The sequence below is a fragment of the Bos grunniens genome, chromosome 5, assembly GCF_055505025.1.
Source record: "Bos grunniens cultivar Pamir isolate PY7600 chromosome 5, Bosgru_T2T1.0, whole genome shotgun sequence".
Lineage (NCBI taxonomy): Eukaryota > Metazoa > Chordata > Mammalia > Artiodactyla > Bovidae > Bos > Bos grunniens.
The window spans coordinates 117,294,520-117,318,436 of NC_141169.1; the positions used below are offsets into that span (position 1 = coordinate 117,294,520).

At 53.8% G+C, this 23,917-nt stretch overlaps 1 protein-coding gene across 2 annotated transcripts in view; it reads left to right on the forward strand.

Moving 5' to 3' along the window:
- Positions 1–23,917, forward strand: part of FBLN1 (fibulin 1) — an 80,999-nt gene that overhangs the window by 7,824 nt on the left and 49,258 nt on the right. For both annotated transcript variants that reach the window (XM_086403281.1, XM_086403282.1), the window contains exons 2-8: positions 5,292–5,397; positions 11,368–11,503; positions 13,784–13,955; positions 19,922–19,981; positions 21,329–21,430; positions 22,020–22,157; positions 23,511–23,648. In XM_086403281.1, coding sequence (XP_086259407.1) covers positions 5,292–5,397; positions 11,368–11,503; positions 13,784–13,955; positions 19,922–19,981; positions 21,329–21,430; positions 22,020–22,157; positions 23,511–23,648 — 852 coding nt within the window. The remainder of the gene's footprint in view (positions 1–5,291; positions 5,398–11,367; positions 11,504–13,783; positions 13,956–19,921; positions 19,982–21,328; positions 21,431–22,019; positions 22,158–23,510; positions 23,649–23,917) is intronic.

Here is a 23,917-nt window from a genome sequence, read left to right on the forward strand (position 1 = left end):
AGATGCTGGAGAGATGGGGCAGAAGGAGGATGGCCCGCACGTCCACGGGGGTTGGTCCAGGAGCTCACGTGAGCTGCCTGGAGGGAGCAACGTGGAGTGGGGTTCTCGTCACCTTCTCAGGGGTGTGCGGTCTGGTCCTGTCTCTCGCCGCCTCCTCTCAGCTGGTTCTCTATCTGAGACCCCGTCTCTCTGCTGGGGGCTGATGTCCGGGGGTGTGTGGGCACCAGCTGTTCTTATGTTAGGGACGGGACTGGAGCCATAAGAACAGCCTCAGCGCCCCCTGCTTCCTCCCGGGAAGGCTGGGGGCCTCGAGGAGGGAGATGGGTCAGTCCTCATCCTCGGCCGCAAAGGGACACAGAGGCCCTGGGACACACCCAGGAACAGTCTCCTGGCATCTCCCTGGGTTGTCATCTCCTTGAAAACAGAGTCCTGATTCTGGAGCCCACACCCCAGGGTCAGAGAGAGCCTGGCACATGGACGAGCCCTAAGAGGGGTGTCTGCTGGCTCCCAGGCTTGGGAGGTGGGGGGGAGCCCTGCAGGGGGTGGGAATGGGCTGAGTCTGGCATGATTCTGTCTGGTTGGAATTTCCCGTTGGCATCTCATTGCAGCTCAGGCTTCCCAGTTATGCAGGTCCTACACACCATGGGGACCCCCTCCCGCTCTCTGCTGCAGCTTCAGGCAGTGCTGTGCGGCAGCTGGGGTGCGAGCCTTGCTTTAACTCTTCATTTTCCCAAATGAGGGGATTAAAATAAAACCAAGTAGAGAGCTAAGCAACCACCGTCTCGTATCTCAGCATTCCATGTGCGTGAAGGGCCTTCTGATAACCCATGTTTTGGAAGGACAAGGTCTCAGGATTCCATCTTTGTGGTTCTCATCCACACAGTCAGATCGCAGGGACCGGAGATGAAAACTGTGCTTTGCTGAGGTTTCTTCTTGGAGAGGGAAGCGACCCAAGGTAGAACATTCCAGACTCGCCCGAAGCTCCACTTCTCTCTAAAGAGCACTTCCTGCCCAGGACGGGTGTTGAGTGACCAGTGAGAGTGTGGTGGGCGTGAGCGAGTGGCATCGCTCCCAGGGTTGGGGACCGAAGTAGCCATGACAGCCTTGTCGCTTCAGGTTGCTCTCATGGCATGATTTAGGAAGGTGGCTCAGACACGGAGGCTGTGCCTGAGGTTTCTTCCATTTTATACCCTTTGGGAGATGCTTTCAGGGTCTGCTGGTGGGAGTGGTGGGCCTGATGCCGTTGGCTGCTGCGGAAACCCTTGGTACCGGTGAGGTGTAGCATCAGGTGAGGCTGACACCTCGGTTCTCTTCTTGCCTCCCGCCCGGCCTAGCCATGTGCCCTATGACAGAGTGGGGCCACAGCCTAGAATTCCGTCCCTCTTTCCCCTTCTGCCGATGGTGCCGAGTCCTTGCTGAGTGTGGGTGGGAGAAGTGATGCCGGCAGGGGGTTCTCCCATCACGTCCAGAAAGCAACAATAACAGTTTGAAGGAAGGGTTTTTGTTTAATGTTGGGTGCTCAGCTCCTCAGAACAACAATTATGGGACAGTTACCCAAAGTAATTTTGACCCAAGGATGCATACGTAACTAATATCCATAGGACATAAGGAAAGATAGCATGTCGCACTCAACCTGGTTTCAGTGGAGTAGCCAAGTTGGGGACCTTTAGAATCTGAAGACAAGGTGGGTTGAAGATATTCAATCCAGAGCTGTATATTTCTGTAGTGAAATATCAGAAGTGATGTAGATGCCCAGAGACGGGGTGTGGGCTGGAGACAAAGCTACTTCTACCCAACAGTGTGACGTGCCTGGCATGGTGGCATCAGCAGCAATTTAAGGGGGTGAGGGGTGGGGGTGGGAGGGCTGGGACCCTTCCGTGTGGGGCTGTTATGAGGAAGACAACAGTGTTCTGTCTGCTCTGACCTCTGCCGAGTGACCGTCCCGCCTCACCGTGGGCTCCCCGTGACCCCTCTGATGGGGGAGTGCTTGGGGGGGCACCTCCCACCCGAGGAGGGTATGCTGACCCCCCGCTGGGAGTTCCAGCTCTATGGCTTGGAGCATTCTGGGGACATTCCAAGTTTCTGTATTGAGGGAAGAACTTCACATTTTATTGTTCTACTGAGAATAAGCTGCAAAGTGCTCAGGGCTCCCCAGTGGGAATCATTTCCAAATGTTTCTGCAGTTTGGGGCACAAAGTTCTTGCCCTGCTGAGCCGGCTGCGGGAGTCTGAGCTTTCTTTCCCCACGCTCACCTTTTTCAGAGTTGAGGGAGGCGTAGGAGCTACCACCCCAGCCGTTCTGCACCCCAGGACGGGGCCATGTTGCCCCCATTCCTCACGGGCAACAGCAAGCAGGTTTCCTTTGTTCCTTTCACGTGTCCTGCAGCCACTGTTTACTGGAGCTCCCTGTGTGCTCGGAACTTTATAAGCTCTATCCGTCTCCTCAGCCACTTTGCAAAGGTATTGTGAGCCCCCATTTTGCTGCTGAGGAAGCCGTGGTTCAGAGAGCTGAAGCGTCCTGCCCAGGGAGGGTCACAGAGCAAGCAAGCGTTGAACCTGGGATCGGATCCCAAGCCTGTTTGGCTCCAAAGCTGATCCTCTTCCTACTCAACCCTGTCGCTGCGAAGGGCCAGCTTTGAGCTGAGGTCCGGGATGAGAAGCAGGCCCAGCTCTGCGTGGGTGGGAGGGCGAGGCAGACACATGTTGTCAATGGAGAGTTTGCTCCGGCCGGGCTGCTGGCAGGAGGGCTACGGGAGGCGGGGAGAGGCTGGATGGGGCAGGGGCGGGGTTGGCCAGGGCTGGAGGCGCTGTGAGAGCCCCAGGGGGCAAGGCCGCAGGCAGGAGAGCTACGTGGGGCCCGCGGGGGTTGGGCTGCGGGGGGACAGCACAGGGGATATTGGCCTCAGCGTCCAGCCACGTGGCTGGTCACTCATCCTGTGAGTGAACCACGGGCGTCGTATCTACGACAGGTCAGGTCTGGTGTTTCGTGAAAACTTTTCTTAAAATCAGTTGGAGCAAAAATGAATGAAGGAAGGAAGGAAGGAAGGAGTGGGACCCCTGGAGGTCATCCCCGCAACCGGAAGTCTCCCCCCGTGGGGGAGCACTCATTTGAGAAGCCAGTGACACTCACTTTATTACTATCTGGGCCCCAGCCCACAGTGTCCCCCACAGTCACCAAACGGCTTTGAGGGGGACAGCCGTGATGGGGAGGGGTCAGGTGGCCGGGGGGCTGTGGGCCGGCAGGCTTTGCTCTGGGATGGACCGTCACCCTTGATCAGGCCCTGGGGACTCCCACTGCCAGGCTGGGGTTGGGCGGGTGGATCTTCTGCTCAGCGCTCCCCAGAAGGCCTGGGATGGGGGTCCTGGGGTCACCATCCGGGGACTTGGCGAGGCCCTTTCTTCTCCATTTGCAGCAACATGGATGGCCCTCGAGATGGTCACACTGAGTGAAGTAAGTCAGGCAGAGGAGGGAAAATCCGTGACATCCCTTGGATGTGGAATCTAAAAAGAAATGATACAAACGGACTTACGAAGCAGGAAGAGACTCACAGACTTAGAAAACAGATTTATGGTTGCCGGGGGTGGGGAAGGGATAGCTAGGGACTTTGGGAAGGTCATGTACACGCTGCTCTGTTTAAGATGGATATCAAGAAAGACATTGCATAGCACACGGAACTCTGCTCAATGTTATGTGCCAGCCTGGATGGGAGAAGGATTTGGGGGAGAATGGATACGTGTTTATGTATGGCTGAGTCCCTTCGCTGTTCACTTGAAACTACCACAGCATTGTTAATTGGCTGTACCTCAATGCAAAATGTTTTTGGTGTTAAAAAATAAATGAATAAAAAGCAATTTAAGAGGAAACGGCCTGTGCAGCCCCTGGCTCTTCATGCCGGTGTGGACCACACTCACTAGGTCTTCTGGGGGTGACCACTTGCTGCCTCAGGGCTCCAGGCACAGTTTCTCCCCAGTGGCGGTCGAGGTGGCCGTGGGCAGGTGGTCACAGCTGGTGTTACTGGACACATTGGCCTCAAGCTGAGTCCAGGAGTGGCCCTCTCTTCTGGGGCCACCTTGAGGGCTGGGCCTTAGAAGGACGGTGGGCTCAAACAAAACACCCATGGCCCTTGGTGCCAGGAAACGGTGCCAAGCGTGGTGGGATTTACCCCATGGGGTGTGCGAAAGCCAGCCGTGAGAAAGCATGTTCCATAAAGTCCAATTTTGAAATGTCCTGCCCAGAAGTGACCTTCTGCCCAGGTGCACAGACGGTTGCCCCTCTCGGCCCCTCCTGGCCGTGAAAGGAACTGGGGCTGAGGGCACCCTGGTGCTGGGCGGCTCCTCCCTTTGGTAACCATGGGGTCCTCTCCTTCTGTGAGCCGGGGGGCCCGTCACGGGGCCAGTGCAGCCGTGAGGGCGTGGGTGTGCCAGCGGCCATCTTTCCTTTTTGTAAGCAAAGAGGCGAATCTGTGATAAGTCTGGGGCAGAAACCGTCACCAGCTTCAGTTCTGAGGTCCTAGCAAGTGGCAATGATGGTTAAATGAGAACGAGGAGTGGGTCTCAGAAATGCAGGCTCCTTGCTTCCCCCCGGGGCAGGCTTGGCTGCAATTGAAGCACCTGGATTTCTGTTCCTTCCCCCTGGGTGCCCTCCCCCTGGGTGCTCTTCCCCGGGTGCCCTCACCCCGGGTACCCTCCCCCCGGTTGCCCCCCAGGTGCCCTCCCCCCGGGTGCCCCCACCCTGGGTGCTTCCCCCCGGGTGCCCTCTCCCTGGGTACCCTCCCCCCGGGTGCCCTCCCCCTGGGTGTTCACTGTCCACTCTCGGGGGAAGCCTTCCTTGGTTGTCCCCGTTTGGGGGACGCTCCAGGCCTCCTCCATTCTGCACTGTTGTCTTTAGTGAGACAAACCATCTCTGAGCCCCGCAGGAGTGGGTCGGTCGTGTCCTGGATACCCTGAGCACCGGGCTGCCTGTGTCCCCAGCCTCTGGCCCTGGGGCAGGGATCCTGGGTGCTGAGCCGCAGCCCTGACAGAACTGTTTTGGGAAGATCGTGGTTGAGGTGTCAGGCCTTTCCAGGAGGAGCACGCTCCTGGGTCTCCCAGCCCCAGCCCCAGTGGAGTTTTCAGGATGTGCTTGTCGAGTGACTGAAGGGTGCTTCAGCATCACCCTGGGATGCTGTGTGCAGATGGTGCGGCCGGGAGTGGGGCTCCCTCAGCCACCCAAGGGAGGCTGCCCATCCCAGGGGCCCTGTGGGGTGTGTTGAGTCGCCTGCCGCCTGTCACTCTGTTCTCCTCCCTGCACAGCGGGCGCAGACGTCTCCATGGAGGCCTGCTGTGCAGACGGACATCGAATGGCCACCGAGCACAGGGCCTGCTCGCTGCCCTACGCCTCGGAATCCAAGGAATGCAGGTATGTCTGCCAGCACTTCACCAGAAGAGCACTCCTGCAGACAAAAGCAGGAGAGGAAGGGAGAGTGGGTGGCAGACCCCCGGGGGGAGGCTAGGTGCCAGGGCCAGGCTGTGGGCTGGGGGGTGCAGTGGGCTGCTGACCCCTGCCTCCCTCCCTCCTCTGTGCCCCCACGGTCCTCTTACATGTCTCCGCTCACCCTTCCCCCGCCTCCCTGGCATTATCGGGGCATCCTGACATTTCACCAGGCTGCATTCAAGAAGATCTGGGTTTGCAGCCCTTGCTGCCACAGCTGGGCACTGTGACCAAGTCACCCAGAAAGGGGGTGGTTACTGGGGGCAGGTGAGGTCATGTGATCTCAAAGCACTGGAAGTGCTTTGCCAGTAAAAGCACGGCCACTTTCAGACCCCGACACCCAGACGAGCCAGTCCCAGAGCAAAAGTCCTCCTAGGCCGTTTTCCACTTTATGCGGTAGCCAGCGTCTGGATCAGCTATGTTTATTCCTCTCTCTCTAAATTAACTCAAGCTCCTTCAAAGTTTTGGAAGGACGTAAGCTTAGAAGTGGCTTCCCTGGTGACTCAGCGGTACAGAATCTGCCAGCAGTGCAGGAGACCCAGGTTCGATCCCTGGATTGGGAAGATCCCCTGGAGAAGGAAATGGCAACCCACTCCAGTAATCTTGCCTGGAGAATCCCCATGAACAGAGGAGCCTGGTGGGCTACAGTCCATGGGGTAACAAAGAGTCAGACACGACTGAGGCAACTGAACACCTGACTGGAAGCTTATAATAAGTGATAAATACATGTCATGTCAATCATCACTGTCAAAATAATATAAAAATAATAACAAGTCTTTAGGAAGCACCTACTTTGTGCTAGGCATTTGCTGCCCAGCATCTCGTTTAACTCTGTTACTAAGACCCATTTTACAGATGAGAAAACTGAGCTTTCCCCCAGAGTGCTCAACTGGAGGCTTTAGGACTTGGACCCAGATCTGCTTGCCTGGGGAGCAGAGGTCGGGAGGCGAGGGTATGAACATGTTCCATCACATGCCATCCGTTCCTGCTCTCTGCCCCTGGTCCGAGCCAAGGCAGCTCTGACCTGGGGGTGCTGGATGGAGAGCTGCCACAGACAGAAAGAATGCACAGGGGAGGCTCGTCCGCCTCGTTCTGGAGTCCTGCATTTGTGTTGGCATCGAGCATTGAGAGGCTGCTGCCTGCCAGCAGTGACGGAGGATGTAAAGCTCCATTGAGGAAATTCTTGAAAAGTCGAAAGCATTATAGACCAAACAAGGGAAGGAGAGAAGAGGGCGCTTGGATTGTCTGAACTGAGTGGAGACTGTGCCATGAGGATTTACGGCGTGTCTGATGAGTAAGAGCTGAGATCTTGGCGTGAGGCTTCGCACTAGAAATGTCAGAGGGTGGCTGGCAGTTCGGGGCGAAGCTAGCTGGTGAGCGCCAAACATTCTGTTTACAGACTGGGCCAGAAAGGCAGACAGGCCCTGGGGACCCATCGGGCTTGCTTTCAGGCTGTGTGACTTGAGCCAGCTTGGACCCTTGGTTTCCCCAAATGTTAAACCAGGACAGTGATGATGACCGAGGGGAGGGAATCAGCCAGGACCACCACCCTAGGCAGAAGAGTATACTCGTCTGCTCAGGCCACCAGCACAGACACCTCTGCCTGGGCGGCTTAAACCACAGACATTTACTGCCTCACAGTCTGAAGACAGCCGTCTGAGATCCTAGTTCCTCCTGACACGTCTCTCCTGGGCTTGGAGATGCCACCTCTCCCCACGTCCTCATGTCTTCTCTCTCTGTGTGTTTCTGTCCTAGTCTTTCTTTTTTAAAAAACATTTTTATTAAAAAAAATTTTTTTTTGGCTGAAGCTCGCAGCATGCAGGATCTTAGATCCCCAACCAAGGCTCAAACCCGTGCTCATTGTAGAAGAAGAACAGAATCCTATCCACTGGGCTGCCAGGGAAGGCCCCACAGGTTCAGTGTTTTTAATGAAGGGAGAGAAGGGAGAGAGCAGGTCAGAAATCAAATCTGGTTTATGAGGGTGCTCTTACAAGTTAAAGGGTACAGGAAACAAGAACCACCAGCCACCTGGTCACTCAATAATTCCAGCGTTATTTTTCTCCTTCAAAGTGGTATGGTGCCAGGCCCTCCGGTTTTAAGTTTTCATTCATTTGGCAAATCTTGATTGATCCCTGGTGCTGTTCTAAGCTCAGGGTGAAGAGAATGGGATCGCATAGGTGGGCAGGCCCCAGGCCGAGCCCTCCTGGGCAGAGCTGGGGGAGGAAGGCACCCAGGGTTCTGTGGTGCCCAAGAAGCCCAGGGTAGACGCTCTGGTAGGTGAGGGGATCGGAGAGGACTGCAGGGGCCCCGGCACCTCCCAGCACACATGGGTTCTAGCCGGGCACGTGTGGCTTCTGCCCAAGCCTCTGACACGTGGCACATTTGGGGGTGATCAGGAGAGACGGCAGATGACGTTTCAATTCAGGCTTCGCCGTGCATTCTAGTCTCAACCAGATATGGTTGGCCTCACGACCCAAATGTGGTGGTGGTTTAGTTGCTCAGTCGTGTCCGACTCTTGTGACCCCATGGACTGCAGCCCGCCAGGCTCCTCTGTCCGTGGGATTCTCCAGGCAAGAATACTGCAGTGGGTTGCCATTTCCTTATCCAGGGGATCTTCCTGACCCAGGAATTGAACCCGGGTCTCCTCCATTGCAGGCAGATTCTTCACTGACTGAGCTATGAGGGAAGCCCAAATATAAATTTGCCTAAAACTTTGGGTTGAATGCAGCCCATGAGGGAATTTGGATCCACATGGAGTTCACAAGTGGTGCTAGTGGTAAAGAACCTGTCTGCCAATGCAGGAGACCTAAGGGACGTGGGTTCGATCCCTGGGTATGGAAGATCCCCTGGAGGAGGAAATGGCAACCCACTCCAGTATTCTTGCCTGGGAAATCCCATGGAGAGAAGGGCCTGGCGGGCTATAGTCCATAAGATTGCAAAGGGTCAGACATGACTGAGTTGACTTAGCATGTTAGCATGGAGTCGAAACCTAAGGCGGATCCTGAGCTGATGTTTCTCAATCCACCAGTCACTCTCTGATCCCCTTCATGTATTTCACTAATTGTACTGAGGCTCTCCTGGAGGAGATGGGGGTAAATCAATGAACAAAATAAGCAAAATCTCTTCGGAGGATGCAGACGATGACATGGTAAAGTCTCTGGTTTGTAAGAAGGCACAAGGTGCCTTCTTTCCCTGGGAAAGCCCAGGGACAAGAGGCCGGGTCTCCTTTCAGAGAGAGATGTTTGAGGGCACCTTGCTGAGTTTATGGTTTCAGATAGAGATGTTTGAGGGCACCTTGCTGAGAATGGGTGTCTCACCAGGGCCTGAAGGACGCGAGCAAGCCAGCCAGGTGAATGCAAGATCGCATGTCCAAGTCAAAGGGCAGTAAGGGGAGAGCGGCTCCAAATCCGCCTGCAATGCTGGAGACTCGGGTTTGATCCCTGGGTCAGGAAGATCCCTGGAGGAAATGGTAACCCACTCCAGTATTCTTGCCTGGGAAATCCCACAGACAGAGGAGCCTGACGGGCTACAGTCCATGGGGTTGCAAAGAGGTGGACATGACTGAGCAACTAAACCGCTGTCCAGCTCTCCAGACGCCCAACTCTGGCCCAAGCCCACCCGAGTAGAGCTTCATAACTTCTATGCTGGAAGGACCCCAGTGTGGGAAGCTGTGCTTCCCCTCCAAGACGTCCCTCTCTCATCCCCGAAGCCTCTGCATGGGCCTGGCACACAGTAGGGTTGCAACCAAAAAACAATTTTTTTTTAATTGCAGTAAAATATACATAATAGTCGTGTCCAACTCTTTGTGGCTCCCTGGACTGTAACCCTTCAGGCTTCCCTGCCCATGGAATTTTCCAGGCACAAATACTGGAGTGGGGTGCCATTTCCTGCAGATTGCACCGTCGTGACCATGTTTAGGGGTACAGTTCAGTATATTTGCATCACTGTCCCACCGTCCCCAGAACTTTGTCATCTTCCTAAACTGAGGCAGAAACTCCTTGTTACCCTCCCTGCCCCAGCCCATCCCTTCTGTTTCCCGTCTTCGTAAGTCTGACTCTTCTGGGTCCCTCATGCAAATGGAATCACAGTGTTTATCCTTTTGTGTCTGGCTTCTTTCACTTAGCTCTCTGTCCTCAGAGTTTCTCTGAAAACCTTGTAACACGTGTTTGGGTTTTCTTCCTGGTTGAGGCCGTGTTCAGCTCCTTCATACGCACAGACCACACTTGGCTTGTCTGTTCCTCGATGGATACTTGGGTTGCTCCCATCTTCTGGCGGTTATGAATCATGCTGCCGTGAACCTAGGTGCGCCAGTGTCTGAGTCAACTGCTTTCTATCCTTCCGGGTTTATACCCAGAGTTAGGATCACTGGATCCTAGGCTCATTCTGTCTGAAATTTTTTGAGGAACTGCTGTGCTGCACCAGCTAACACTCCCACCCACAGTGCACAAGGGTTCAAGTTCTCCACAACACTCATTTTTTTCTGTTCAGCCAGTAAACATCTTTGAATGAATGGATAGTTGGACCCACATCTGTTAGCTCTCCCTAACAATTTAGTAAAATGCCGGTTATTTGCAAATTCACCAAGGGCATGAGCCAATGTGTGGTAACAGAGTATAGGCATGTTTCATTTTCTTATGCTTCAAAGGTTGGAATTTTTTTTTTTTTAACAAATTGAAGGTTTGTGGTAATACCATGTTGTCAGATGAAGGCTAGCATTCTTTAGCAACGATGATTTTTATTAAAGTATGTTTTACTTTCTAGACATAACGCTATGCACACTTTATGGGCTGCAGTACAGTGCAAGCGTAACTCTCATATGCTCCAAGGAACTAGAGAATTTGTGTGGCTCACTTTACCGTGGTGGTCTGGAGCTAAACCTGCAGTCTATCTCTGTGTGTATTGATAGATCCAGGCTGGAGCCCATGGACAGTTCTAGAAGTGTATGAGAAGCTGGGTGAGGAGCTCCAGCCCCACAGAGTGGAGGCTGGGGCCAAGGTCGCCTGGCCAGCCACACGGGGAGGCCCCACCCTCTCCGGTCCAGCGAAGGCCTGGCAGCTCTTCCTGCCCTTGTTGGCAACCCCAGAGCCAAGGTTCTCCGAGGTCTGAGGGGAGCCACGCCTGTGACCACACACCTCTTGCTCCCTCATGTCCCTTCCCTCCCTGCCTGGAGCTGTGTCTGAGGGACCACCTCGGGCAGATCCACCTTGTGGACCTTCTTCCCGGAGACCCTAGAAGGGCTAGGAGATGGGGGTGCGGTGGCCTGGGCTCACTGTTGCTACCACCCATCACTCTTGGCCGTGGCAACCTCCTCTGCCTCGCCGGAGCTATTTCCTCTGATTCTGGAACCTGGGGAGATATTAATAAAGGATAAGAGGGTCCAGACCTGAGCCAGCCCTCATCTGTTTTTTAAAATTTGTTTTTAATTCAAAAAAACCCAACTCATTGGGCTGTGCTGGGTCTTACTGCAGCATGTGGGGTCTAGTTCCCTGACCAGGTACTGAACCCTTGTCTCCTGCGTTGGGAGTGCAGAGTCAGCCACAGGACGACCAGGAAAATCCCAGCCATAATCTGATTTGTGTTATAAATAGCTGGGAACTTTCTCTGGATGAGGCTCAGCGCTCAAGAGAGATGAAGTCGGCCTGTTGAAACCACTCCCAGACACCACCGTGCATTCAGTCTTTCTAATCAAACTCTGTTGACCACCTTCCGTATGCGGGTGCTGTGTGTGTATCTTGGCGTGTCTGTGGATGAGCAGCAGGGGTGGGGGAAGGAGGGGGACCCTCAAATGTGACAGGGCTGCCGTCCCCGAGGGGCTACTGCTCCCAGGCCCTGGGTACACCTGGCAGACCCTTGCAACCCCGCAGAGCCCCTGGCACATCCCACACCCTCTGCCCACAGGATGGTTCAGGAGCAATGTTGCCAGAACCAGCTGGAGGAGCTGCACTGCGCCACGGGCATCAACCTGGCCAATGAGCAGGACAGCTGCGCCACACCACGCGGCGACAACACCAGCCTCGAGGCCATGTTCGTGAAGGTGAGGACCCGCCCTCCCGGCGCAGCCATCCCTTCTGCAGTCCGAGGCCTGGGGCACTCTCCTCCCTGCACCCCAAACTCAGGCAGCCTTTCCCTCTGAGCAGCAGGGTGTGCAAAAAGCCCTGGGGGCTGGAAGGGCCACTCAGGTCTCCCCACCAGCTCCAGTTTACGCAGTAAACTCCGGGCAACACCCCAGAGTTTCAGCATGCGGGGTCTAGTTCCCTGAACAGAGATTGAACCCGGATCCTCTGCGTTGGGTGCGCAGACTCTTAGCTCTGCTGCCCAGGCCCCTTCCAGCACTGGGACATGGGGTGAAGTGACCCAGCCCTGCCCTGAAGCCTGCCAGCGGGGGTCCCCAGCCTCCGGACCGCGTGCCGGTGCCTGCTGTTGGATCAGCGGCGGCATCAGATCAGATGTAAAGTGCACAATAAACAGTGTGCTTGAATCACCCCGAAACCATCCTCCACCCCAGTTCGTGGAAAAACTGTCTTCCATGAAACCAGCCCCCGGTGCCGCAAAGGTCGGGGCCCACGGACTGCCAGTCCCAGGGCTTCAAACAGGGACTCAAAGGTCAGAGCATGGGTTACCTGGACTCAGGGCCTTCTGAACCCTCAATTCAAGGTAGGCATCCCCACCCCCGCCCCCAGGAGGCCCTCAAACGCCTCTACTCTCCCCAGCTAGTCAGAGTTCAGAATGGGCCCCCACGTATGCCTCTGAGAACGCATGGCCTCCATAACTGCCCTAGAAGAAAAGACTGAGGTTCAGAGAGGCCCACACTCCAAAGTGACCTCTCAGCAAGGGTCCTTTCAAGATCAGCAGTGAGGCAGGGCTGGGAGCGGGGTCATCTGGCCCAGAGGGAACTCTGTCCAGAAGGTCAGCGATGAGTGGATGTCATCACCCTTGACTCCAGGTCCAGGCCAGGTCCCCGGGGCCTCTGTCCCTGTGGAAGGCCTGCATCTTTGCACGGATGTGGAGAGGTTCCTGAGAGCGTTCCGAGGTCTGAAAACTGCAAATAAACTAGGCTGTCCCTCCCTTACCACTTACGAGGGAGAAAAACAGCCCGACTAGGAGGAGCTCAAGTTTGGAAAGTTAATTAACCTGGTCATCTGGGTTTCTGGTGGAGGTGCCAGGTGACGACACTGAATTCCCTGGAAGAAAGATTTCCTGTTCCCCGTTAGGAACCCATGAAGTAATTTCAAGGAGCGATAATTGGAATGAAGTCTGGATTCCGGGAGGGAGAGTGGGGATCCTTTCTGGGGCTCGTCTTTTCACACAGAGTAGGATGTGGAGGGATATTCCACATCGAGGAGTTGGGGGTCCAGTGCCCCTCTGCCCACCCTCAGCCTTTGTGGGCTTTTCATGGGAGGAGGCTGGGTGAGCAGGGGAGCGGGGGCTGGTCAAGGGGGTTCCTGGGAGCTGGGACCTGAGATGCTTAGAGCCGGCCTCCCAGAAAGGGGGCTCTGCCTGGGTCCTCAGACTTCAGAGAAAGGCCTGGAACATTCTAACGGGTGTGGAAACTGATCACTTCGGCCAATGAGCCATTTATGTTTCCGGGAAGTATGACTCGGGACGTATGAGGTGGAGGAGGTCACTGGGGCTCCTGCTCTTCCTGGAGAATGCGAGACCCTCAGCCTCCACGAAGCTCAGGCTAAACCACCTCCCCCGCTCCTGCCACAGACCTTTGGAACGTTCTGTGCGTTTCTTAGAATGATGACCGAAATGAAGTTTTCATGTGCCAGGGGTGAATATTGTTTCCGGGCTTCAGATGTGGCTTTGGGGACCACTGGGGCACACAGGTGACTCTGTCCCTCACCTGCTGACCAGTCTTGAGGCTCTCTTCCTGCAGTCTGAACCACCCTGCCTGGGCTGAGGAGGAGGAGACAGGTGTATATTCGTCGTTCCAGGCGTGGTAGAGAAATCTCAGAGCACGCAGAAGGCATGGACCCTTAGGGAGCCCATGTGGGAGCCCCAGGGGCCCCTCTCCTAGCCCCCCTCTCCCTGGAGGCCCTGCTGGATCGGCTGGGGTTTGGGGGGAGACAGGGGTTGTGGAGCGTGTGCTAGGATCAGCCCCTTTAAGGCACGACCTATGAGGTTCAGGGGGCAGCAAGCCTTGGGCTCAGCTGGCTTTGCTATTTCCTGGCAGCGGTTAGAAAAGGCAGCCGAGTCAGGTGTGTGTCTTCCCCGCCCGGGGAGAATTACCACGGGGGGGATGAGGGGTCCGTGGGATCCGCTGTGTCACGGGTCTGGCTTCTCCATCAAGAGTCTCTGCTTGTGTTTGCAGAGGTGCTGCCATTGCTGCCTACTGGGGCGGGCAGCCCAGGCCCAGGGCCAGAGCTGTGAGTACAGCCTCATGGTTGGCTACCAGTGCGGGCTGGTCTTCCGGGCGTGCTGCGTCAAGGGCCAGGAGACGGCAGACTTTGCCCCGGGGGACGGCGGGGACCTCCAAGAAACAGGTAAGTCCCCCTTTTCTTTCCTCTGGAGCAGGGCAGTCGGTCGAGGTTATTTAGAGAAGCAGAACCAATAGGGTGTGGGGAGAGAGGGAGAGAAGGGTTTAATTCACTGGCTCACACAGTGGGCGGCTGGCAGGTTCGAAACCTGCAGGCTGTGTATGCAGGCTGGACGCCCAGGAGAACACTCATCTTCTGGCTCAGTTCGGAAGGCCGTCTGCTAGCAGAGTTCCTTCTTGCTTGGGGGAGGCCAGTCCTTCTCTTAAGGCCTTTGCCTGACTGGATGAGGCCCACCCACTTGATGGAGGGCAGTCTGCTTTATTCAAAGTCTGCTGATTGAAGGGTCAATCTCATCTAAAACATACCATCCCAGCTGTGTCCCGACTGGTGCTGGATCAAATATCTGAGTACTGTAGCCCCACCAAGTGGACACCTAAAGCTGACCATCACGGGTGGTGTGGGCTCGTGTGTTGACCGTTGCCTTAACTCTGCAGAGACCGGTTCTGGTTGTCAGAGCAGGTTCATGCTTCTCGCTGTCCTGGAGTGAAACCAAGGGCTTGGAATCTGGGATCTGACGAATCTGTGTTCATGTCCCTGTCCTGACGTGTATTTGGGGCAACCTGATGGATCCAGGCCTCAGTTTCCTCATCTGTGAAATGGGGATGCCTACAGTCCCACTCACTCGGGGATGAGATGGGAGAAGCGGTACGTGGCGTCTGCCGTCACAGTTCGCCTCGTCCCTCCAGCCGCCTCGGGCAGCGTAGGTGGCTGGCCACGCTCTCATTCACCACGTTTCACAGATGAGGTCCTGGCATTCAAGGTCACGTGGCCAGCACACGGTGGAGGCAGAACTCTGGCCTTCCGATGCTGGGCCAGTGCCCTCTTTCCATCGGGAGCTGACGACATGTGGACAAGAGGCTGGGGGCACCACTCATTAGTAGCAGGCTGTGAGCATTCAAACATAGATATTTATTCAGTGTAGGGGCCGGTGACCCCCCTAAAGCAGCTTCAAGACAGCTCCCAGCTGTATTTCCATCAGTTTAGCTCCCCACCCTCCCATTTGTCTGAAGCCACGTCAGTCCTGAAGCCTTGGGGCCTGGTTCAGTTACACGGTTCAGGAAACTTCTCGGTTGTCTAATCATCTCTTCCACTTATGCAGTGGTTTCCTATGCCATAATGGAAACAGTCCTGGAACATTTCAGGCGTCTGCTCTGCCCCAAGCTTGCTGCCTGCGTGGGACCTTTGCCTTCTCAGTCTGAGCTCCGTCTGCCCTCTGTTCAACGTGGGGGAAGGGGCAGGGAGCAGGTCAGGGGAAGAGCTCACAGGCCAGGGCTCCCTGAGCCAGGCCGTCCGTTCCTGTGGCTTTGGGGTCCTGGATCAAGTGACCCGCCTTTCATTCTTTGTTTTGACTTCTCAAGTCCAGGACTCTGCCGTGCAGCTGACTTCAGATATCTTAGTCATAAAGGGGGACTGGAACCACGTTCTGGCTCCCTCCTTGACTTTTGAAATCAGAGATGACATTTCACTCTAAACAAACTCAGATTCTTCACCCTGGTGGAGACTTTCTCCTGTGTCTCCAGGGAGGACTTTTGTTGATTTATATCTCGGTTCGTTAATGGTCTCTGAGCTTTTCTGTTACTCCAGATGTCTTATTTCTCCCTTGCCTTTCGTCGGCTTCATTTCTTGCCCCAGACTTTGCTCGGTGTCTCTGTGAGGACTTCCCTGTGTTCCCTCCCCACTCAGACACAGACCTGCCTTCCTGTCTTCCGCTGACGTTTACTGTGGGCCTACTGTGTGCTACCATGGGGCCACATGGGCCCACAGACCAGTACGGCCTGAGGTAAAATAAGCACAGAGATGGACAGAAAGCCTTTTAGAAACTTCTCTAAGCATTTGATATAGAGTAACTCAGGTCTGGGCGTCCCGGGTGGCTCAGATGGTAAAGAATTGTTCTGCAATGCAGGGGACCTGGGTTCTACCTCTGGGTCGGGAAGATCCCCTGGAGAAGGAAATGGCAACCCACTCCAGTGTTCTTGCCTAGACAGTCCCATGGACAGACAAGCCAGGCGGGCTACAGTCCGTGGGTCGCAGAGTCGAATACGACTGAACACACACACATGCACACATCTGTTGAATCTAAATACAAAATTGGGATTTGTGTCTGTTTTCTTAACCTTCTTTTTCTACTAAGCTGTATTATGAGTTATCGAAGTGTTGTTATCTTCGATATTTTATTGTTATATGGAAGTGTGAGTTATCTAAGATGGGGGAAAGAACCCTGTTCTTTTGGGTGGAGCTGTGCTGGGGTGTATCTTGGTTACGCCCATTCTACAGATTGGGCGACTGAAGCTGCAAGAAGCTTAGATTCCAGATTCATCTTCTCGCATTCTTTGCCCAGCATACTAGCCCCCAAAGAATGCTGTGGAAATCTCGATGACTTCATCACCCAGGTAGCAGTTTCCCACAAATGCCCCTGACCTTGTCACCGTGAGTCCTCTGGAGGATGGTTCCGTCACCCTGGCCTGTGCTGGATGTGGCAGGGAGTTGGGCCTTGCCAGGATGTAATGCCAAGTGGATGAGGGGTCCCCAGATCAAACCTCCTTTTTTCCCTCTCTTTTTGGCTTCTAGTAGGGTTGATTACAGTGTTGTGTTAATTTCCGCTGCATAGCACAGTGATTCTGTTATGCGTACCTGGGCGTTCTTCTTCACATGCTCTTGCATTATGGTTTATCACGGGATGCGGAATGCAGTTCCCTGGGCTGCGCAGCAGGACCCAATTGTTCTTCTTTTCTGTCTGTAATCGCTTTCATCTGCTAACCCCAGCCTCCAGTCCATGCCGCACCAGGACCCTCTCCTGTGGCAGCCACCGGTCTGCTCTGTTTGTGACACTGTCTGTTCATAGATAGGCTCATTTGAGTCGTGTTTTAGATTCCACAAATAAGTGAGAGCATGTGGTATTTGTCCTTCTCTTTCTGACTCGCTTCACTCAGTGTGACCGTCTCTTGTTTAGTCATGAAGTCATGTCCCACTCATTTGCGACTCTGTGGACTGTAGTCCACCAGGCTCCTCTGTCCATAGGATTTTCCAGGCAAGAATACTGAAGTGGGTTGCCATTTCCTTCTCCAGGGGATCTTCCTGACCCAGGGATCCCAATTCTTTACCACTGAGCCACCAGGGAAGCCCTGTGATCATCGCTTGTTCAGTCACTCAGTCGTGTCTGGCTTTTTGCAGCCCCACGGACGGCAGCACACCAGGCCTCTGTGTCCATCACCAACTCCCAGAGCTTGCTCAAACTCATGTCCATTGAGTCGGTGATGCAATCCAACTATCTCATCCTCTGTCCTCCCCTTCTCCTCCTGCCCTCAATCTTTCCCAGCATCAGGGTCTTTTTTAATGAGTCAGTTCTTTGCATCAGGTGGCCAAAGTTTTGAAACTTTAGCTTCATTACCAGTCCTTCCAATGAATATTCAGGATTGATTTCCTTTTGGATTGACTGGTTTGATCTTGCTCTCCAAGGGACTCTCAAGAGTCTTTTCCAACACCACAGTTTTCCAACATCAGTTCTTCAGCATTCAGTCTTTGTACTCCAACTCTCACATCCATACATGACTACTGGAAAAATCATAATTTTGACTCTGTGGACCTTTCTTGGCAAAGTGATGTCTCGCTTTTTAATACATTTGTCTAGGTTTTTCATAACTATTTTTCCAAAGAGCAAGCAGTCACCGTCTGCATTGATTTTGGAGCCCCTCCAAAAAATGAAATCTGACACCATTTCCACATTTTCCCCATCTATTTGTCATGAAGTGATGAAACCGGATGCCATGATCTTTGTTTTTTGAGTGTTGAGTTTTAAGCCATCTTTTCCACTTTCCTCTTTCACCTTCATCAGGAGGCTCTTTAGTTCCTCTTCTCTTTCTGCCATTAATGATCATCTCTAGTTGCATCCAAATTAACCATTCTGAGCAAAGGGGCTCCCAGCCTCCCAACCTAGAGATGACTCACACCCTAAAGGTCCCTTGCTTAGTTTCTTCCCAGCTGAAAAGTTTTTGAATTATTTAGGGACCCTTCCCACATTTTAATGTGAAAGTGAAAGTATCAGTTGCTCAGTCGTGTTCAGCTCTTGCGACACCATGGACTGTAGCCCGCCATGCTCCTCTGTCCATGGGGTTCTCCAGGCAAGAATACTGGAGTGGATTGCCATTTACTTCTCCAGGGTGTCTTTCCGACCCAGGGATCAAATCCAGGTCTCCCGCAATGCAGGCAGATTCTTTACCGTCTGAGCCACAAGGGGAGCCTTCCTGTGTCTTTTGCATAGTGTCTATAAATTATGTTATATTGAAATTTACTGCAGAATTACTAATGTGTGTGTTTTTACTGAGGTCTGTTTTCTGTGTGGGTGTATCATGCTCTCACACGTATGTGTTTTAGAAGACACGGGAAGGTAGAAGGAAGAGGAGATCAACACAGAGATGGACACTGTTTCCATTGGGTCGCATTTCCTCTCCGTCTTTTTTCTGTCTTTCTTCGCTTCTTTTCTGTAGGCCTGGCTGCACTGAGGAGACCCTGGGTTTGTGCTTTCCCACCCAGCCTTGCAATGTGATGGCTGCTGAATTGCGATGGAGTTGTGGTCACTGTCATTCCGTCTTGTGGTGGCTTCCATCAGCAGGGGGCTTGGTTTTCAAGTTGTCTAGGGATTCCTGGGTGTATCCACCCGAGTTAAAAGGGCTAACTCGTTTCCTTTATGTCAGAACTGCCAGTGCAGTGCCACCCTTTAAATCAGGGCCCTGGCCCCCACCGCGTCACTCTTTGTTCTATTGCCGTGTTGAATCTCTTTTAAAAACATTTTTATTTATTTATTTGACTTCAGTGGGTCTTAGTTTCAGCATGCAGGATCTTTTAGTTCTGACATGTGAACTCTTCGTTGCATCTTGTGGGATCTAGTTCCCTGATCGGGATCAAACCTGGGCCCCTGCGTTGGGAGGGCAGAGTCTTAGCCACTGGACCACCCCCTCTGTTGAATCTTTTTATTAAGTCGGGGGGGCCTTGTCTGTGCCTAGTGCTTCACCCTCAGAGCAGGTGCTCAGATACCTTTGTTGAACAAGCCGAGTGAGTGACTATGGATGACTGGCACTAAATTGAACTTTGCAGGCCAAGTGGATGAAATCTGTGTATTTGCTTCCTGGGGCTGCCCTAGGAAGGCGTCGCAGACTGGGGGGCTTAAACAACAGAGATATTGTCTCCCAGCCTGGAGGCCAGAAGTCCGAGACCATGGTGTTGGCAGGGCTAGGCCTTCCGAGTATCTCCCCCGGTATCCCTTGGCTTGGAGATGCCTGTCTTCTCCCTGTTTCTCCACTCCCTTTTCCTCTGTGTATCTGCCACGGAGTCCAAATGTCCCCTTTTTGTAAGGACACTTGTCTTTGGATTAGGGCCCCCTCTCACGACCTCATCTTAACCTGATCATCTGCAGTGACCCTGCTCCAAAATAAGATCATGTCCCCAGACACTGGGGGTTAGGACTTCACATCTTCTGTGGGGGGTGGGTGGGGGGTGGGACCCACAGTTCGACCCGTAACAACAAGCTCTCACCAGGTGCGTTGCCTTGTTTGGAGGCTGTGACTGAGTTTATAGTAGGGCTGTGGTGGCTGCATTTGTGGAAATATTTAAGTAGCGTTGACAGCATAACCACACGTGGCGTCGCGTGGATGACTAACAGGCCCTCGTGCCGCTGCCGTTTCTGGTATAATAGATCTTTTAGAGATGTAGCGACATTTTGTTTTGTAAGTGTGATTCTGTTTTTCAAAAGGATGAAATGAACACTGAGCTGTTTATAAGAAGACGTACAGACAGGCATTAGCTGCCTGATATTTACAAGAAGAGAAAACATTTGGAGTGACCTGTGTGCTCATGTGGGTGTGGATCACCGCGTGGACAGCGTGTGCACAAACATGTTTTTGCCTCTTTCCCCTTAGCTAAGGTTTCTGAGATCGAGGAGGAACAAGAGGACCCCTACCTGAATGACCGCTGCCGAGGTGAGCCCTGTGCCTCCCCAGCTGGTGGATAACGAGGCCCAAGGGAGGGTCAGATGCTAATCTCTCTGGGAGCTGACCTCAGGCTCTGCTCGGGTTCACTAGGATTCACCCGAGATGTGCCCTTTGGCTGGGAGTCCCGGTCACCTGCACTCCTGGACTCCTTCCCTTCCTCTCCTCCTCGCTGGGACCTGGTGGGCGAGTGAGGGAGAGGGTGGACTTGTAGCCAAGGGCTGTGTTCTTGTGGCTTGTAGCGAAGAAGCTAGCATTCAAAGCCCTTTCATCACGGCCCACAGACTCTGTGGGTGACTCTATGGGGGGTCACTCTAGACAGGGACTGCCAAGGCTGGGGACCCCTTAAGGGATGGGGGTGAGCGTTACTTCATTTTGCGGCCTGGCGCTCCACCCATACCATCTGTAATATCCATTTGTCTCATAAGAGTGATGCTTTCAAATTTAAAGTCAGTGGGGCCTTACAGTGTTGTTTTCCATAAGATAAGACTTTATTTCTCATGACGGAACATTCCTACGCGTCTGGACTGGCAGGTCTGCTCCCCTAGGACATTTAGTGACTTGCCTTATGGTTGGGCTTTAATTAGGGAGTCAGTTTAATCACAACATAATGCGGTCTGTTACAATGACACTTGGCACCGAGGCCTTGGGTGGGGGAAGGGAGAGCAGAGAGCCCCAGAAAGACCCGTAATCCTCCCTGGGGGGCGTGGGGGGGATCTTCCTGGAGGAGGGGGGCGGATAGTTGGTTTGCAGTGGGCCAGGATGGACTAGCCAGAGAAGTGACATGGGTGGGGGGGTTGCGGCAACTGGAGCAGAGACTTGAAGACCCGCAGCAGCTGGGCCCCGGTGGGCTGTGGGACGGGGGAGGGGCAGGGGACAGGGAGAGGGGAAGAGGCTGGACAAGTGGGCAGGCTGTGCAGGCCCTGGGCAGCAGTCCGGACTTCATTTTGTGGAATCTTTGTCTGGTGGAGGTTTGTCCCCATGAGATTAGTTCTTTGAGCATCTCGCTAGCCACCCTGTGGGAAGCGTGGTTGGAGGGTTGGGTACCAGGGATGCTCAGAGAGCCAGGTGAGTGAGCAGCCGGAACTGAAGCAGTGCCAGTGAAAATGGGGTATTGGGGTCCCGCACGCCCCTCCATCTGTCAGATCAGGGCCAGACCTTGGGGGTCTCTCATGGGAAGGGGGTTGCTGTGAAGACTGCAGTGGGCTCCAGCCTGGGGAGCCTGCCTTTCTGCATCAGTCCACCTTGAGGGCACTTCTGGCCCCATCCAAACAAAGAGAAATCACCAGGAGGTCCCTGGATGCGCCGGGCCTCTGCTCACATTTGCTCTGGTTCCAGGCGGCGGGCCCTGCAAACAGCAATGCCGGGACACGGGGGAGGAAGTTGTCTGCTCCTGCTTTGTGGGGTACCAGCTGCTCCCCGACGGCGTCTCCTGTGAAGGTAAATGTCATCCTGCTCTGAGAGCCTCTGCCTGCGCTTGACACCCGGGCAGGGCCCAGTTTGCACAACTTGGGGCCCTGTTCATAGGTGAACTACGGCCCAGGACCGGCTTTCCAGCACTCCACAGCCACGGCCTTCAGCCAGGAGAGTGTGAACCCCTGGCTGGAAAAGGGCACGGGCTTGGGGTCTGACTGGGCTCTGAGTCCAGGATCTGCTGAGTGGCATCCCCAGCCTCTCTTGGCCCCTTGTCTGTGAGATGGGGGAGATGGAGGGAGGCGACAGCCCTAATAGGGGGGTCTCTAGGGTCACACGACTCCAGTTCAGGGCCTGGAGCTTGCTTAGCAGATGCTCAGAAGGAGCAGTAGATCTGAAATAGATCAGCCGGGGAGAGGAACCATTGCTTTTGCTTTGCTCTGGTGGGGAGCGCCCAGGGCTCCACTCCGGTACAGAGTGTGACTATCACAGGCCTGGGGCCCTCGATGGATGCAGAGCCCTGACCCCACTCTGCCTCCTGGTCCGTTTCTTCTGACGCAGCGTCAGGATTGGGCGTGCTTGCCGGTTACTCCTGCGTTGCCTGTGTCTCTCCTAGATGTCAACGAGTGCATCACGGGCGGCCAGAGCTGCCGGCTCGGGGAAACCTGCGTCAACACAGCGGGCTCCTTCCGCTGCCAGCGCGACAGCAGCTGCGGAACTGGCTATGAGCTCACAGAGGACAATGACTGCAAAGGTACGGCGGGCTCCGGGTCGCAGAGCCGCACCCCGGGAGTAGCTGTGATGTCATGAGAAGGTGGCTTGGGGGGTGCGGGGCTCCATGCTGTGTCCCCCGGTGACTTGCCTGGGGCACTGCCTACCCTGTCACTCGTGAAGATTTAGCTTCTTGACCGTCATGCTGAGTTAATGACAGTGGAGAGTTTGGGTTTCTGAAAAGGCTCAAAGCACGATCATTTAAAAACAAGACCAGGGCCGTCGCTGGCCTTCCAATGGTTGGGGCTTTGCCTTCCAGTGCAAGAAGGTACGAGTTCCGAACCTGGTCGGAGAGCTCATATCTTACATGTCTTGTGGCCAAACTACCAGAACACATAAAGGGGAAGCAGTATTGTAACAATTTAAGAATAAAGACTGAAAAACAATTTTAAAATAACAACAAGACTGGAGATGAATTTCAGGTGCTCACATGTGCTTTCTAGTCCCATCCCCCCAATTTTTTTTTTTTTTTTTGTGCACAACAGCTGCTGTCCATCTGATTCCAGGCTCCCTTGAAGTTCAAAGCATATTCCCTTCCGCTGCGTAAAAAGCATGACATTTTTGGCTGCTGGCTTTTCCCCACCAAATCATAGATGTTATTTGGCAGATAAACCTTTGATGAGGATCTGTTAGAACATACTTTTCTGCTGAGGGTTTCCAACCCTTCGGAACGACAAAACCACTTGTGTAAAAATGTTGGTTGAATTATGAGGGTAACTCAAAAGCAAGTCACACCCTCCTGACGTCCGAGGGCCTTTGGGTGAGCTCGGTGCTCCCCACCCCTGCAGACTCCCTGGGCGGCTTGGACCACGAGAACCCAGGGTCCCTGCCAGCTGAGTATACACTTTTGAACATCTGACAGCCCATGAACTTCAAGGGAAGGGCAGCCAACACGTTCAGTCATGACAATCACCATTGTTAATATTTGGGATATTGCAAGGACTGAAGAATGAATAAGTTTATAAGGACTGTGTTTATTGCCACTAAGATCATCATCGCTTTATAATCTAAAACTTAACATGTGCTTAGCCTGAAATGAAAACCAAACCAAACCAAACCACCTATTGCCAGGAAAATGTCTGGGTTATTTATTATATAACAAAATTTGCATCATAAGAGCCTTGGGGGGATAGTCAGAGTTTTAAGTCTTTAGCAACACGAGCCCTGTTTGGCTAAGGCTCTTGTATGTGACCTCTTTATTGGGATGTTTTGGGTTATAGTCTGAGTAATGAGCATTTAAAGAAAAAAAAAAAAAGCTTTCTTGTGATTTTAAAGTGTTGTAAGATGCTTCTGGCAGGACTCTTGCTAACAATTTCCTTTTTTTATGATGTACCAGATATTGACGAGTGTGAGAGTGGTATTCATAACTGCCTCCCCGATTTTATCTGTCAGAATACTCTGGGATCCTTCCGCTGCAGACCCAAGCTACAGTGCAAGAGTGGCTTTATACAAGATGCTCTAGGCAACTGTATTGGTAAGACACTGCTGCCAGGGCCCACGGGGTCCGCCAGGCAGGGGAACCGTCCGGTCACGGGCCCTGTCTCTAGCAGGCGGGGCGCTGCACAGGGTAGACAAAACGGGTCGGCAAGCTTTTTCTATAAAGGCTGGATAATAAATTGTGCGTTGCAGGCCGTGTGGTCTCTGTCGCAACGCCTCTGCTCTGCAGGTTGCAGCTGGAAAGCAGCCATGGTTATGTGAACAAGTGGGCAGGGCTGTGTCCCAATAAAGCTTTATTTACAAGCA